The sequence below is a fragment of the Schistocerca serialis genome, chromosome 3 (assembly GCF_023864345.2).
Source record: "Schistocerca serialis cubense isolate TAMUIC-IGC-003099 chromosome 3, iqSchSeri2.2, whole genome shotgun sequence".
Taxonomy (NCBI): Eukaryota; Metazoa; Arthropoda; class Insecta; order Orthoptera; family Acrididae; genus Schistocerca; species Schistocerca serialis.
In genome coordinates this window covers 57,920,594-57,939,045 of record NC_064640.1, presented here as the reverse complement: position 1 = coordinate 57,939,045, position 18,452 = coordinate 57,920,594, and the positions used below count along the sequence as shown (strand labels likewise).

The 18,452-nt window shown below is 43.3% G+C and overlaps 1 protein-coding gene and 1 pseudogene across 1 annotated transcript in view; one reads left to right on the top strand and one right to left on the bottom strand.

The window, feature by feature from the left end:
* LOC126471525 (dihydropyrimidine dehydrogenase [NADP(+)]) overlaps positions 1–18,452 on the bottom strand; it is a 272,626-nt gene that overhangs the window by 197,959 nt on the left and 56,215 nt on the right. Inside the window, exon 3 of the mRNA XM_050099748.1 lies at positions 9–179. Within this exon, the coding sequence (XP_049955705.1) occupies positions 9–179 (171 nt within the window). The remainder of the gene's footprint in view (positions 1–8; positions 180–18,452) is intronic.
* On the top strand, positions 4,117–4,234 carry LOC126472309 (5S ribosomal RNA; annotated as a pseudogene).

Sequence of the window (18,452 nt, the reverse complement as noted above, 5' to 3'; positions counted from 1 at the left end):
GTGCGCACCTGGTTGGCGATGCTGGTGATGAAGCTCTTGACGTCGATGCGCGTGGGGCAGGAGAGCTGGCAGGGGGCGTCTGCGCACTTGAGGCAGCGCGCCGCCTCCCTCAGTGCACCACGCTCGCTCAGCGTCGTGTGCTTGATGTCGTCGAAGTTCTTCTCCAGCGGCCTGCAACCCTAAAACACGCACAACCAAATACACTCTTCATACATTCCACAAGTTGCACACGGCGTGGGCATCTATTACTACATTAACTCTCTATCTCGTACAAACAATCTCGGTAGCTGGTCTTAGCACTGGTAAGAGAGGACTGTTGTGGTATGCACGTCCCACGTGACGTACCCCAGTATATGAGCTTATCTAGTCGCTAAATCAAACAGCAACCTGCCAATTAACTTCTCATTCAGTACACCGATTGTAATGAAACTTTGTGTAACACTTAAATAGCAATAGTACTTCACCATTCCATTTGCAAGTTGATATCTTAAGGGGAGTCGTACCGCCCTATCTCGACAATGTTAAATTGGCTATATAAATGCCCCGTTTTCTCAGGAACTGTTGAGTACATAAATGTGGTGTTTTTATCACATGTTCTCCCATGTCTTGTGACTGTATTGCTCTACAATCACTTTAAAATAACTACTGGAAAAAAAGTTATGATTTTTTCCCTAAACATGTAATTTTTTGGTGTAAATTTTCACAATTTTAATTTCTTTAATTTTAACTATTACAGTAAATACTACCAAAGTGGAGCTACAACATCATTGTACTATCTATGTTATGTGGTAAATAATTCATTGATGTAGATTCAGACGTTTCTGAGAAAAAGGGGCTTTCATACTGAAAAATGTCATGTTGAAAAAATTGCGTTTAAAGAAAAAAATTTAATATACAGCCAACTGATACATAAAAAATATGTTAGAATACTCCTGGATGGTAGTCCTCATTTCCTCCTTCATCTTCCTCACCCAGTGCTACCATCCTTCTCTTGGATCTGGCTTCTTTTGAAAAATTGTTTGTTGCAATCTCTGCCTTCATGATTCGCAGTCAGTCCAAGTCCATCACACTTTTAGTGGTGTTGTAACCTTTATGAATGCCAAGATATTCCAAAACCTGTAGTCTTCCAGAATAGCCGTACTTAAAAGTAAGAACATCATCCAAAACACCAAGTTCAAAGACTGACCTTCCAACAACCACATTTTTTGGTATCCTTGACCACACAACATTGTTAAATGATTCATTCGCATTTTGTGTTTTGCCCTTGAGACATTTCTTCAACAGCTCTAGTTTTGCAAGATCCTGAAACACAGGTTTCATGGCAAGCACAACAGCATTTGGTATAGTAATTTTATGCGAGAAAGTGTCTACTTTACCCTCCTCTTTTGCCTTCAAGTATTTACTGTTTATCAGTCAGTCGACGTCTTATACTTAGACCATCAGATAACTTGGTACTTCCCAACTGCTGTCTGAGTCTACGTAGTCTCGTGCCCATCCCCTTTTGCACATGATTAATGCACTCTAGTTTTGTAATTGACAAATCACCATAGGGTTTACTCTCCACCACTGCCTTATACGATCGTGAGTCTCCATCCCCAAGAAAACTCATGTAGCAAACAGCACGGTCATGCTGGGAACGTTGGAAGATTTTCACCGCAGAAGCAACCTCCATCCCTCCATTAGTTCCTTCATAGTTTCTCTGAAAGTTCATTTCATGCTTAGTTTGCTTTTCAGTACTCTTGCCCACTTGCCTACAACCCTGACAGTACATGGCCAACACATCAACATCCAACACTTTCCCATTGTCGATGCAGATAATAGATGCACATGAATTCTTTGACTGGAAACCTCTTTTTTGCCAGGATCCGTCTAATGATATTGCTATGTCAGAACTACCATTTTCTGCTACAGACTGCTCTGCTGCTGTAGTCATTGACTCCATAGCACACGCCTTGGCACTATTTTTACTATGGAGTTGTATTTTATAAAATTTGTGGGGGGACTAGGGAGGTTCAGCAAGCCACAAGGAACCTTATCAGCGTAATGGCCTTTTCCTATGCATCTAAGTCCATAGAAGTATCTTAGATTAGTGTCAAAAAGTCCATTCTTTACACTTACTTCTGAAGTCTTGGAAGTCTTTTCGCTTTTACAGTTCAGACACATTATTTGTAAAGTGCACACCAGACCATTGTGTTGAGATAGCTTTTCAGAAATTTCGGTTTCCCCTCCACGTATACAACAACACATTGTTTCACACAAAGCTGAAATAAGTATATGGAGATTAATAATGATATTGCAGTTTGTTTCACTGTCTGAAGCTGCGTTGTATTTTACATCATTACCCAGCAGTTTTTTCTTGGAAGCACTCGGAGGAATAGAAGGACTGTCACTATTTACAACCAAATTATCACGCCCTTCGGCGCTAACCACTCTTTTTACTGCTGCTGTATTTGTTCTGTAATATCTGTTTCCTTTGTTTCGTTTTTTTTAACACTCCTTTTGGTTTAGTCATGACGAAAACTATCACAGGAAACACAGAAACCAAAACGCGGCTAGTGGATAACTGCTGTTGTCAAACACAAACAAATGTATAGTTAAAAGAGTTTACTGCGAAGTACCGCCAGTGTAGGCAACTTATGAAACGGACAGTTCTGTACAAAACAAAAGAAACCACAGCCTTCTAGACTACACAGTTCCAGAGAAAAATGCCAATATGCGAAATGACGGAAAACAAAATTCTCGGGAATGTCATTGCATGATTATTTTTAAATATTTATTTAAAATAGTAAATAATCAAATATTTCAATAAAACCAACACCAAATTAAGCATAAACATCCATATTTTCATGATTTGCATACAAGTAAAAATGTCAAATTTTGTCATTTTGGGCGGTACGACTCTAATTAAATACAGAGCTATTAAAAAAGAAGGAACAGCTTTCAAACATTTATTGCTTCCAAACTATAAAAGATAGAAATACAATTGCAACGTTCCTGGAAAGAAGAAAGTTCAAAATTTTATGCATTCAGTGTGAGTACTACGCGTTACACGATAAATATCAAATGGTGGCTCATTTCCTGCCACACACGAAGCAGCTGGTCTCTCGTTATCGAACTCACAGCTTCAACAATGCGATGTCGCAGACTTTCAGGAATGTCAGGCATAGGGGGGAATAAAAACGCGGTCTTTTACGTAACCTCCCAGATAAAAGTCACAAGGTTTGAGGTCTGGAGACCTGGGAGGCCACCGGCGATGAAGTTCATCTTGTGTTCCTCCTCTTCCAATCCAACGTCCCAGACCTCACACCTTATGACTTTTATCCGTGGGGTTATGTAAAAGACCGCGTTTTTATCCCCTCCGTACCTGACAATCTTGAAAGTCTTCGACATCGCGTTGCTGAAGCTGTGAATTCGATAACGAGAGACCAGTTGCTTCGTGTGTGGCTGGATATGAGCCACCGTTTTGATATTTGTCGTGTAACACGTGGTGCTCACATAGAATGCATAAAATTTTGAAATTTTCTCTTTCCAGGAACGTTGGAATTGTGTTTCTATCTTTTGTAGTTTGGAAGCGATAAATGTTTGAAGTCTGTTCCCTCGTTTTGAATAGCCTTGTATTTGATGAGGCATAGAAAATTAATTAAATCTCGAAATTTTCCGTATTGTGTAAAGATTTGTTTCCTGATACTCTCGTAAGACATTTTATACATATCGTACAGGACCTCTAAGCAAACAGTTTATTGTCAAGTAATCAGAACACAGCTTTTAACAACAAAAGTAGGACAGGTGCTGTTTTAAATATTGTCAGAGCTTTACCTTTCACTTCCAGTTGTTTTTGGTTAATAATATATAACTTTTATGCTATCAGGATGTATGGTGGAATGAATGCAGGGTTATATCAAAAATAGACGTTAAAATAGTAAATAATTTATATGAACCTGTACGTAATGCTGCAGAACTATATAACGGATCAAGTGCACTGTATGAGAGGCGTTATGTAAAAAGCAGGCGGTATTTTGATCAGAACACATAAAGATATTGTTATTTAAAGTTCGGTATTTTGAGAGAATGTATTTTGACAGAATACACAAATTCATTAAAAGCTTATGACTGGTCGCCAACGGCCTTGCCGCAGTGGTAACCTTGGATCCCGTCAGATCACCGAAGTTAAGCGCTGTCGGGCTGGGCTAGTACTTAGATGGGTGACCATCCGGTCTACCGAGCGCTGTTGGCAATTGGGGTGCACTCAACCGTTGTGAGGCAAACTGAGGAGCTGCTTGATTGAGAAGTAGTAGCTCTGGTCTCAGAGACTGACATACGGCTGGGAGAGCGGTGTGCTGGCTACATGCCCCTCCATAACCACATCCAGTGACGCCTATGGGCTGAGCATGACACGGCGGCCAGGCGGTACCGTCGGTACCGTTGGACCTTCATGGCGTGTTCGGGAGGAGGAGAGTTTTTATGGTTGGTTAAGTAGATAAAGTATCTAGCTATACGGGAGCAGCTACAACATTCTTTGGCCATATTTTGTCTCATCCATCCATATAAGAGCCTGAAGCCAGTAACTTGACTGTGCAGGCTAAACTGTCGAGGAGTCGGGATCTAGTTTTCATAGAGAAAGAATGTGTCTGTAGTGCTTCTGAAACTTTCAGTAAGATGTTCAATATTGTTTGTCGAGGAATGGTGTCATAGAGAACAGTATAAAGCGGAAATTATCATTAATTTCCGATTTGTATAGTTTTTCTGAGGGTTCCCCACAGTCGTTTAATGAACAAAGTAAGAGCATATGGACTATCAGACCAATTGTGTGATTGGATTGAAGAGTTCCTAGATAACAGAACGCAGCAATGGAGAGAAGTCTTCCGAAGTAACAATGATTTCAGGTGTGCCGCAGGGGTGTGTCGTAGGACCGTTGTTATTCACAATATACATAAATGACCTTGTGGATAACATCGGAAGTTCACTGGGGCTTCTTGCGGATGATGCTGTGGTATATCGAGAGGTTGTAACAATGGAAAATTGTACTGAAATGCAGGTGGATCTGCAACGAATTGACGCATGGTGCAGGGAATGGCAATTGAATCTCAATGTAGACAAGTGTAATGTGCTGCGAATACATAGAAAGAAAGATCCCTTATCATTTGGATACAATATAGCAGGTCAGCAACTGGAAGCAGTTAATTCTATAAATTATCTGGGAGTAGGCATTAGGAGTGATTTAAAATGGAATGATTACATAAAGTTGATCGTCGGTAAAGCAGATGCCAGACTGAGGTTCATTGGAAGAATCCTAAGGAAATGCAATCCGAAAACAAAGGAAGTAGGTTACAGTCCACTTGTTCGCCCACTGCTTGAGTATTGCTCACCAGTGTGGGATCCGTACCAGATAGGGTTGATAGAAGAGATAGAGAAGATCCAACGGAGAGCAGCGCGCTTCGTTACAGGATCATTTCGTAATCGCGAAAGCGTTACGGAGATGATAGATAAACTCCAGTGGAAGATTTTGCAGGAGAAACGCTGAGTAGCTCGGTACAGGCTTTTGTTGAAGTTACGAGAACATACCTTCACCGAGGAGTCAAGCAGTATATTGCTCCCTCCTAGGTATATCTCGCGAAGAGACCATGAGGATAAAATCAGAGAGATTAGAGCCCACTCAGAGGCATACCGACAATCTTTCTTTCCAAGAAGAATACGAGACTAGAATAGAAGAGAGAACCGATAGAGGTACTCAAAGTACCCTCCACCATACACCGTCAGGTGGCTTGCGGAGTATGGATGTAGATGTAGATGTAGAAAGTTAAAATTCCGTTTTCTACTATATTTTGCATGTGGTGCACTATCGACACCACGCCAGGCAGTCAATGTGAAGAGATTGGCAGTAACTCATGTGACTGCTCTGCCAATCCGCGCCAGGCTCGCAGACACACCCACTCCTGTACGTGCGAGCAGTGCCACCACCGTCCCAACATAAGAGAACGCCGCACCGACGCCACTCCAGTGGGATAGCAGAGTTCACTCGGTGCATTCGAAGCCTACAAGTTAGCCCCACCTCTCTGAGCTGTTATCTAAGGCGAACTTGCTTGTGCCAAGGAACTCATGGAATACTATAGGACTTGCTGAACTGAAGTTTTGGTCGATTTAGGGGGAGGGCCAGACAGCAAGGTCATCGGTCCTATTAGGGAAGGACGGGGAAGGAAGTCGGCCATGCCCTTTCAAAAGAACCATCCTGGCATTTGCCTGAAGCGATTTACGGATATATTTGTGGTAAGTTCCGATGGGACCAAAGTGCTGAGGTCATCGGTCCCTAGGGTTACACATTACTTAATCTAACTTAAACTAACTTACGCTAAGGACAACACACACGCCCATGCCCGAGAGAGGACTCTCGAATCTCCGACGGGGGAAGCCGCGCGAACCGTGGCAACGCGCCGAGACCACGCGGTTACCACGCGCGGCCACGTTTTAGGGAAATCACATAAAACCTAAATCAGGATGGCCGTCGTCCTCCCGAATGCGAGTCCAGTATGCTAACCACTGCGCCACCTCGCTCGGTAGTGTGAAGAACATATTACGTCAGCTTCTCATTATTTTGCTCTCAGTTACAGCACCCACCTGTACTGATCCAATATCGCAAAACGGCGTGGAATACCATGCAACCTTGATTAGAGACACTAATTCCTCCATAAGCAAGGATCTTTGTAGTGTTCTGGGTATTACAAGTAACTGAACATTATGTGAATGTTTGACTGTTATTAAACCGAATTTGTCGTGATTTATAATCGGAAGGTCTTCGTCCAACTTGACTGTTAGTGTGACTGTCTAGTACGAGTGAAATCAATAGTGATGGAATAGATGATCAGTAACATTTGTACTCTGAACTGTGTGTCAGAAACGTGTACTTGTTTATGAATGGCTTCGTGGCCGTATTTGTGACTTTTCTATTTGAAAATAGAGCACAGTTATTTTTTGAAGCTAGTATTAAGCTAGTGATCCTGCGCCAGATGCATAGGAATAACTTACAGAGGAATGGAATCCAGGGACAGTCACCTCTAGCGCGTTTTCTTGACTCAGTTACATTAGTTGTCGCCCTAATTCAGGTCCCGGACTTGCGAAGCTTCTTAAGGCGACGAGCGTCGGTATGTCAGCCAGACTGGATGTGGTTTCCCACATACCATTAGGTGAATACCCCGCTCGTACCCAAGTCCTGCGTCAGTTACACAATTCGCAAACATTTAGAAAAGTTTCGCTCACTTTGACATGAATAGACGCATACATTTGGGTATACATACTTCGTAGTGCGGTGGCGACAGGAACAGCATTCGGGCACCCCTTAAATTAAGCGTCCCAAGTCCGTTCATAACCAAGCCGAAAAAGAAGAAGTAGTTTGAGGCAAGTGAGGAACGAACTGGAAGACTCCGCAATGCCGCACACTTCTAGTGCCGAGCCTCATCATTATTACCAGTTCGCAGACATCACTTCATCAACGCATTTCGCTAGCTGTTTGTTTGAGGATGTGCATTGGCGAGGAGGGTACACGAGATCCATCAAAAGCATTTGGCAAGTGTTAGGGATTGTCCCCAGATAAAAGCGAGAAGGTTGTGTCATGTAGATTTACATTGGGAACTGATTTGTGTTTTAATAGTAATTAAAAAGTGATATGAAAGTCGCTCTACTGGTAAATCCTTCCTGAGCTCCTACAGAATATACTTTTGGCAATAAGAACAATCGTTTGGTTCATGCATAACTGGATCCAGCACATTTTATTCGCGTTGTTCGAGATACTCCAGGAAATATTTAGCACGACAGATGGATAAGTAAGCAGGATCAGTTTATGAACCTGCCTGTTCACGCGATATCTATCCTGTATTGTAAACTACGTTACACAAAAGGTTTACGTTTTTTGTTGGACAAACATACATGAAAAAAGACTTCCTAAAGGAGAGGATATACACTGAAGCGCCAAAGAAACTGGTATAGGCATGCGTATCCAAATACAGAGATATGCAAACAGGCAGAATACGGCGCTGCGGTCGGCAACGCCTATATAAGACAACAAGTTGTTAGATCGGTTACTGCTGCTACAATGGCAGGTTATCAAGATTTAAGTGAGTTTGAACCTGGTGTTACAGTCGGTGCACGAGCGATGGGACACAGCATCTCCGAGTTAGCGATGAAGTGGGGATTTTCCCGGACGACCATTTCACGAGTGCACCCTGAATATCAGGAATCTCGTAGATCATCAAATCTCCGACATCGCTGAGGTCGGAAAAAGATCCTGCAAGAATGGGACCAATGACGACTGAAGAGAACGTTCAACGTGACAGAAGTGCAACCCTTCTGCCAAATGCTGCAGATTTCAATGCTCGGCCATCAACAAGCGTCAGCGTGCGAACCATTCAACGAAACATCATCGATATGGGCTTTCGGAGACGAAGTTCCACTCGTGTACCCTTGATGGCTGCGCGCCACAAAGCTTTACGCCTCGCCTGGGTCTGCCAACACCGACATTGGACTGTTGATGACTAGAAATATGTTGGCTGATCGGACGAGTCTCGTTTCAAATTGTATAGAGCGGATGGACGTGTGCGGGTATGGCGACAATCTCATGAATCCATGGACCCCGCATGTCAGCAGGGGACTGTTCAAGCTGGTGGAGACCCTGTAATGGTGTGGAGCGTGTGCAGTTGGAGTGATATGGGACCCCTGATACGTATATATACGACAGTGACAGGTGACACGTACGTAAGCATCCTGTCTGATCACCTGTATTCATTCACATCCACTGTGGATTCCGACGTACTTGGGCAATTCCAGCAGGACAATGCGACACTCCACATATCCAGAATTGCTACAGAGTGGATGATCCAGGAACACTCTTCTGAGTTAAGCGTTAAACACTTCCGCTGGCTACCAAACTCCCCAGACATGAACATTATTGAGCGTGAAACTTCCTGGCAGATTAAAACTGTGTGCCGGACCGAGACTCGAACTCGGGACCTTTGCCTTTAGCGGGCAAGTGCTCTACCATCGGAGCTACCCAAGCGCGACTAGCGATCTAGCGATACGTCCTCACAGCTTCAGTTCTGCCAGTACCTCGTCTCCTACCTTACTGAGCATACCTGTGATGCCTTGCAATGTGCTGTTCACAATAGATCTCCACCCCCTTGTACTCGTACGGATCTGAGAAAAGCCCTGCAGGATTCATGGTGTCAGTTCCCTTCAGCACTACTTCAGAATTAGTCGAGTCCATGCTACGTCGTGTTGGCGGCACTTCTGCGTGGTCGCGGGGGCCCTACACGATATAAGACAGGTGTACCCTTTGGCTCTTCAGTGTATTATCGTGTATAACTCGATAGTATATGTCCGAAGAATAACCGAAACTGACTTTTCGCCGACGAACTGTTAAAATTAGCCGTCCGCGCACTTTCTAAAATGTATGTCACAGTTTCATATTGTTTTAATAACTGTTTGAAAGCATATGTTAGCGTTAAAATTTGCAGTTTTTGACCAGTCCCCAAGTTGCGTCGTGACCTTTAGTCTTAAGAATGTTTTGGAACAATGAATGAGGCCACAATGAAATGACGCACAAAATTATCACCTCCGTAGCCGAGGTCGCTGATCCTCGCCTGTGCGGTGGCACTCGATTCAGAGGTACCCTGTCTGGATCCTGCTGGAAGAAGTAATTTTTATCTTCATTATTTGAGCGATAACGGCAGGAGAACTGATGGACCTAAGGTTCCTGTTGATCAGAATTTGCACCATTGTCCTACATTAAATTCCGAACCTCTCCGCGGTGTCTCATGGTGTGATGACATGTGACACTGTTGATGGTGATCTGTATAGCGGGAGGGGTGTTGAGCCCGTCGGGCCCCATGGTGCTACTCAAGAGAAGGTTACGTACCGCCGCCAGGTTTCACACATACTCTTTTCTCGTCGTCATACCATATAAATATGACACCACACTATTCACCCGCTCATTACAGTCACTCACACTCAATACATATACTCATTACCCAACAAAAGCACACCGCATGCAAATGGCTCAAGTATGGAGGAAGAAAATCCAGGTGGCTGATCAACCATTGAGGACTTCCGATTCAACAACGACTTAGGACTATTTCTTTCTACGCGTAAAATGCAGTTAAAACTTTCTAAAAACATACTAAATTATTTAGTTATGTATTGTGTCTGAAGATCAGGAAGAATGTTCGTCATATGGAACATATTCAAGAAGTAACTTTATTTAATATTTTTCATATACGTTTTTGAGAAAAGAATGTCTTAATTCCAAAATATGCAGGGTGAGTCACGTATTTTGTGAACGGTTCCAGATATCGAAATGAGGTTTTCGGCAGTGGTAGTACGCAAAAGGGTTCGTACTGTGGTCTGTGATAACGTATTAACTCTTGTATCGATCGAGTTATTGAAGCAAATATGAATTTTTAAATGAAGTGATATCCTTTTCTTTAGCGGCATCCGAAAGGCTTGAAAAGACGAGTATAATGATTCAATGCTTGTTAATTTTTACGTTCGAGGATCCTCATATTCGTCGTTTATCGGAAAGTCATTTTTCCTTCCATATTCTTTGCATGCAGGTATGTACACCAATGCGAAGTTTGACATGCCAATTTAAATAGGCGAATCTCGAAGGATAACTGTCCAAACGGTACGGCGGTATAGAGATGTCTATCACGATCGTCGCTGTCCACCACGTCAGACAATTGCTCGAATTATTAGGTCACAAGTGCGAACAGGCAGCTTTAACGCCAGAGCATGAGGACGAAGGCTGCAACAGCAGAGCACACGAAGAAGCTGTTACAACTACAGCGTTTATCTATCCGCTCGGTGGCACGAGACGTATTTCCAAGGAATGTGGGACCAGCCAGCCGACTGTCATTCGTGTCTAGCACCGACATAAATTCCACGCTTATCATCTGCCACTACATCAGGCATTCAGAAGACGTAATTCCAGACGTCGTATAGAATTTTGTAGGTTTGCTCTGCAGTGCTTGGGAGACGACACTAACGTGTGCTCCTTACCGACGAAGCAACGTTTACGTAAGCCGAAAACCTGTTAATACAATAAACTATGACTGTAGAACAAAAGCAAACTATCGATTTTCATTTATTATAATGTTGTTCTACCAAGAACCGACGCAAGATTCAGTTAACATGAAGCACGGTAATGTAAATTTACTTAACATGCGCTATTGAGCAGTTGACAATCCACGCTGGTTTCGTCAGGTACAACACCAACTACCGTGGAGCATAAATGTTGCGGCGGTATAGGAAATTCCATTGTGGGACGTTATTTCATCCCAGCAGTGTTAAATGGAAATACGTATACACACTTTCTTACGAACTTTCGGCCTGTTATTCTGGAAGACTTACGACTGGATAAGCGACAATGTATGCGATTCCAACAATACGCCTGCCTAGCCCACTCTTTCTGTTTTGCAACACAAATACTGAATAAAAAGTTTCCCGTGAGTAGGACGGAATGCTTCAGCACAATGGTTGGCCAAATCCTTCGGTTTGATTCCTCTTGATTTCTTTCTGTGGGGAGCACTGAAATGTGTAGTATATTATGAAGCCCGAAGTACGGCAGAGAATATGCGCCATCGAATCGTCACAGCATGCAACGGCATATCTCTCGAACGGCGATTTAGCACATGCTAAAGAAAAGTGTAAAACTAAGTTCCGTTAAGAAAAGTATTTATTTTGTGGGTGACATGTCGTCAGTCATTCTGAATAAAGTGTTTGGTTTATTTAAAGTGCATTCCGTCTAATTGCAATTTGGTGTAGTATCTATAGGCACATTTGTCCAACAGTGGGGATTTTACGAAGCATTCAGCCATCTCCAGACAAAGAATCTAAGAAAGTTAATAAACCAGTTTATTTTTTTCTGTGAATAGGGCTGTTTGTCAGTATCAAGTACGAAAGACCAACGTTTCTATTTTGGCTTTGAACAGTATGCAACGACCGGGAGGATTTAAAAGGAAAACAGCCTGACGAAACTATAGTTGTTTCCACAAAAACCTGGACGCGTACACACATATGAAACAGTTTTCCTAAGCCCCATTTAATCCACCAGAAGCTACCGTATGCCGCAGATCCATACTCAAAAATCGTAACTGCTCTATATCTCTTTCAATAGGAAATGAGGTTTTGCTTAGTAGTGTAGGACTGTCTTACTGCATATAACAGCGGAGCCAGGTATGAGGGCTCTCCTTTACGGTCTTTACACTGCAATAGCGGACTCTGGCCGCAGTGCTTTCCAATTTTAGTACATTTGTCAGAGTATTTTGCGAATAGTTTCAAAACAAGCAATTATCGCATGGTACTTGACTTTTCAAACGCTTTCGCATGCCGTTAAAAAATATATCATTCCATTTAAAAAGGTTATACTTGCTTCAGTAACGCAATCGGTACAAGAGATAAGACTCCTTATCACACACCAAAATACTTGTCCCTTAGCGTAAAATCACTTGCCGAAAACTTCGTTTCGCTATCTGGTTCAAATGACTCTGAGCACTATGGGACTTAACATCTGAGGTCATCAGTCCCATAGAACTTAGAACTACTTAAACCTAACTATCCTAAGGACACCACACACATCCATGCCCGAGGCAGGATTCGAACCCGCGACCTTTGAGCCATTAGAACCATTTGAACAAAAAAGTTTACGAAAAATCTACTTTCCAAACTTGAGTACTCACAAAATCCTAGGCAGTGTCAGTACTTTCAAATCAAATTTACAGCAGGGCCCACGAAATAAGTGACTTGCAAGCGTTTAGCAGCTGTTGTTGTTTGTTTAAGGCGGTCACAATCGTGGTTATCAACGTCCAGTTAAGAAGCCTGTCACTAATATGAAACAGACCTGTTAATCATGATTGAGCCATTACCCTGTAACCGAATGAATGTTGCCAATGTTGTTTCGACTACGCTGCAGAAGTTTCACTGGGAAACCCTTACACATCATCCATACAGTCCCGATATCTCCCCATGCAAAAAAAAAAAAGGCTCTGAACACTATGGGACTTAACATCTATGGTCATCAGTCCCCTAGAACTTAGAACTACTTAAACCTAATTAACCTAAGGACATCACACAACACCCAGTCATCACGAGGCAGAGAAAATCCCTGACCCCGCCGGGAATCGAACCCGGGAACCCGGGTGTGGGAAGCGAGAACGCTACCTCACGACCACGAGCTGCGGACTCTTCCCATGCATTTCCGTTTTTCTGAGTCCTCCAGAAAGACATTCATGGCCGTCGATTTGCTTCAGACGAAGAGATGTACGCCTGGGTACAATCATAGTTTCAGAGGAAACCGCAAAGTTTTTTACATAAAGGCATTGGACGTCTTCTCTCACAGTTATGGTGGTAACTCTTGAAATAATAAATACTTTACTTTTTTCCATGCGTCTCTTTTTCATTTGGCTGCCCCTTACAAATCAGTAATTTTTGCTGTCATGCGGGAAGTAAACTTGAGTAGTAAGAAGTTCATAATTTCTTTTTCGGTTTGATACTCTCAGTTTCAGGTCCTGTATCATTTAGGAGTGTCTGGACGCTAACTTTGGTCCCACTGTGAGCCTCTACGTATGACGAGCATTTATTTAGGGTTTTGAGATTCTCCTGTGCTGGTCATTAAAGGCTTCACTCTTTAACCTTTTTGACACTCTTTCAGTTGGCGTGTCTCTATCTACACTGACGGAAAAAAATCGCGACATCAAAAAATAATCAATGTAGAGTAATGAAATTTCGGGAATGCGTTTGACTAGGCTACATATTTAAGTGATTTACATTGCAAGATCAGAGGTTAATGTAAGCGCGCGATAAGCCATTGCAAATGTCAAATGCTGATACATTAAATTACTCAAAGGATTTTGCAGGCAACTTTAATTTTTTTCTTAGTGGATTTTAGTTTCTTATCTGCTGCGAGAAATACACCCCTAATTCCCATTAGCTTGTCATTTTGATATACACTTAAATTTTTTTCAATAACCTCACTGCTACTAATTTAGGGATTTACCCACCCTGCAATTCCCAATCCTTTGGCGCAAGTCTAGGTAGTCATAGCTTAGCTTTTCACAGAACCTTCGAGACTCTGACCCAAGCAGTGAGCGAGGGGTCACGATCAGTTCTGGGGACAATGCTGCGAACTGTAAGCTTAGTTGAAATTTCGTGAGCAAGGCTGGTCTTCTCAACCTTCACTGTCAGTCACTGGAAAAATCAGAATATGACGACAGGCATCGTTGTCTCCAAGGTGCGTCACAGTCTGCAGTTGATTGTGTCCTGTTCCTTCAATGGCAGACGAAATAGGCTCTTCAACTTGCTGAATCTGGTCTCAAGGCATACACACTGACTGTACATGTTTATCCTTCCGTCTCTTGCTGTCATTTCTCTAAGGGACAGCTCGAACTAACGAGGATTAACAGATCCCTACTCTTTCACACTTGCCTCCCCCTAACAGGAGACACAGCAGGCTTCCCAACAGGTGAAGTGTGTCTCACTGGCTCACTTTATTCAGGTTCAGTAGGACACAGTATCGCAAACTTGTTGGATACCTGAGTTACGTGTGGTACCTCGCTCCTCTACACAGGGCACTTAGACCTACCACTGACACAGCACTCAAGTCAAGTGGATGAGTGGTGGAAGAACCTGTATATCCTGTATAGGAGAAAGTATCCAGAGGACCAGTGAAATACAGTTTTCGTGAAACAGAACAATTAATTTCTAACGTACAACACTTTCACACATATACACTACTGGCCATTAAAATTGCTACAACACGAAGATGACGGGCTACACACGCGAAATTTAACCGAGAGGAAGAAGATGCTGCGACATGCAAATTATTAGCTTTTCAGAGCATTCACACAAGGATGGCGCCGATGGCGACACCTACAACGTGCTAACATGAGGAAAGTTTCCAACCGATTTCTCATACACAAACAGCAGTTGACCGGCGTTGCCTGGTGAAATGTTGTTGTGATGCCACGTGTAAGGATAAAGGTCGGATTGTAGCCTATTGCGATTGCGATTTAGCGTATCGCGACATTGCTGCTCGCGTTGGTCGAGATCCAATGACTGTTAGCAGAATATGGAATCGGTGGTACGCCGTGCTGGATCCCAACGGCCTCGTATCACTAGCAGTCGAGATGACAGGCATCTTATCCGCATGGCTGTAACGGATCGTGCAGCCACGTCTCGATCCTTGGTCAACAGATAGGGACGTCTGCAAGACAACCATCTGCATGAACAGTTCGACGACGTTTGCAGCAGCATCGACTATCAGCTCGGAGACCATGGCTGCGGTTATCCTTGACGCTGCATCAAAGACAGGAGCGCCTGCGATGGTTTACTCAACGACGAACCTGGGTGCACGAATGGCAAAAGTTCATTTTTTCGCATGAATCCAGGTTCTGTTTACAGCATCATGATGGTTGCATCCGTGTTTGGCGACATCGCTGTGAACGCACATTAGAAGCGTGTATTCGTCATCGCCATACTGTTCCCAACACCACTGCAAACGGATTTGTTAGGGTACAGAAATCAATGGTAGTCCTGGTAGTCCACGGAATTGGCACCTTGAGCTCAGACCGCTTTCTGTGAGTCATCTGTTAATGGCACTTGTGATCACTGAAGCACCAGCTGCACGTCGCATCGACGACAGCGACGAACCGGGGGTTATGTGTGCCTCTGTGGCGACTGCTCGTTTCTCACGTCCTGTCGTGTCCCTAGATCGACTGCTTTCTTCCTAATGCTGCCGTCGGCCAGGTTTCACCCATTCCAGCCAACATCCTCTAATAGTAGCATCGCTTCTATTCAAATGTCGAGAGATTTGCCGATTACTCCAAACGGCTTCTTTGAGGCCAACTACACGTTCTGTCTCAAATGCTGACATCTGCGTGCATTGTTCAAGCGGCTGTCTTCGAGGCATAGTTACTGTCCAACTGAGTACAATGAATGAAATTCGCAATGACTTTATGCCCTGGAATCGATATGTCCCCTGTTTACAATCCTTGCCAGCTGCGCAGTGAACCTGTACTGCAACGTCGCACATTCACCAATCAGCCGCCAATGTTCCCAGTGTTGCATTTTCGTTTCGATGCACGTATGAATATGAATTTGCGACTAATTTGCATAACTCCTACGTGGTGCGCCGTTTTTTTCTCTTAGAGTGTACACAAGATGATTCATAATTGAGAGCCAAAACTGACACGGGTGGAAGTGTGCGATAATAGGAGTAAAAACATTCCAGTTAACGTTGGTCTGGAAACGAGCCATCTGCAAGGTAATTGTAAATCTATAGTTACGGGCTGCCGCTGACTTCGGGATAAAATATTGTCCTGGTTAGCACACATGTATTTTAAATATTAACGTTTCGATTTAGTCTCCATGTACTTGGCCTCAAATTTCACTCATGACCCCTGGTTGAGGAATGTGGTACATTAATGATGTGGACCAGTAAGGGAAGTGTTGCACCTTGGGAACACTTTTCAGACTTTCGTCTCTAACCATCTCTGTAACAGAAGTTTACCTTTCCTTATTCCATTCTTAAATGACAGCATTAACTTTTCGTTCGCTGAGGTCTTTTTCTGAAATTACAAAAATTACTCTGGAAAAGTAAGGTTTTTTCCAAACGTGAAAAAAAGTTCCAAGATATAACAAGGCCATGTACCTAGAAACACATATTCTATTGAATACTAAAAGTGTTGCAACTGAACAAATCTTGTCAATACTCTATTTAATAATCGCTCTGTTACGTTGTTACTCTACTGCGTATCGGCCGTGCGGTTCTAGGTACTTCAGTCTGGACCAGCGTGACCGCTACGGTCGCAGGTTCGAATCCTGCCTCGGGCATGGATTTGTGTGATGTCCTTAGGTTAGTTAGGTTTAAGTAGTTCTAAGTTCTAGGGGCTGATGACCTCAGATGTTAAGTCCCATAGTGCTCAGAGCCATTAAGTGAAAGCGAATGAAGACGAAGAATTATTAAGAACCAGTTACAAATTAAAAACATTTTAAAATATAGGTTATTGAAAACAAACAGAAATTTCCATTTCGTAAACAGACGTTCTTCCGTTTCAAGGTAGAAGATAGTGCATGACCGACGAAGTATGGTGTAACTGTCCACACGTTACGTAACTAATTTTAAAGTACATGGAATTTTGTTCACTATAAAATGTTATTCCCAAAGAATTAACAATATCTTCAAAATAGCCATAATATGTTAAACAGCAAATTAAAAATGTTTACAAATGCTGCAAAAAATACAACGTCATGTCTCTCAGCAAATACAATTGAATAAGCCGAGAACAGGTTGTGACAGTCCCTTGTCCACATTACTTCCTAGGAATACAATTCTCAAGGTACAAAAGTCTCCCTACATTTTACTGCTTATCGAAGACGGCATCTACCGTGCTAACGTGGTTCAAGATGGATAAGTTGAGCAGCGCCTGTTCCTTGGCCTTCAGAATCATCTGATATTAATCCTTGGATTTTTCTGTCTGGGGTCATCTAAAATATGGTGTACAGCACTTCGGTTGAGTTAAACACTGGACTCGCATTCGGGAGGACGACGGTTCAATCCCGCGTCCGGCCATCCTGATTTAGGTTTTCCGTGATTTCCCTAAATCGCTCCAGGCAAATGCAGGGATGGTTCCTTTCAAAGGGCGCGGCCGACTTCCTTCCCTGTCCGTCCCTAATCCTATGAGACCGATGACCTCGCTGTATGGTCCCCTTCCCCGAAGCAACGCCGGCCGCGGTGGTCTTGCGGTTCTAGGCGCGCAGTCCGGAACCACGCGACTGCTACGGTCGCAGGTTCGAATCCTGCCTCGGGCATGGATGTGTGTGATGTCCTTAGGTTAGTTAGGTTTAAGTAGTTCTAAGTTCTAAGGGACTGATGACCACAGCTGTTAAGTCCCGTAGTGCTCAGAGCCATTTGAACCATTTGAACCCGAAGCAACCCCAACCCCCACTTCGGTTGATACAACTGAAGAGCTGTAGGAACGAACTGTACACTCTTGTCAACATTTACAAGACGATCCTTTAACAGATACAAGTATACAGTAAACCGTAGCATTTAATGTGCAGAACTGGTATTATATTCTTGTGAAGGTAGACCATAGGTTAAATTTGAACCCAATTAGATGAGGACTTAATCGAAAAGTTTAAGTTTCTAAAACATTTGCAGTAACGAAGTATCCTACTGCGGTCCGGGACGTCTCCAGACACGTCTTCGGCCTGGAACCTCATTGAGAGGAGTGGAGTTGTCTTCAGTGATGAGTGCCGCTTCGAAATGAGCTCCGATGACCAGCGAAGACGTGTCTGGTGACGTCCCGGATAGCGGTGGGTTTCGAACCTATCTGTTGTCCGTCATACAGCCCGACAACCAGGAGTGGTGGTGTACCGTGCCATTGATTTTTACAACAGGTCCCCTTTGGTTG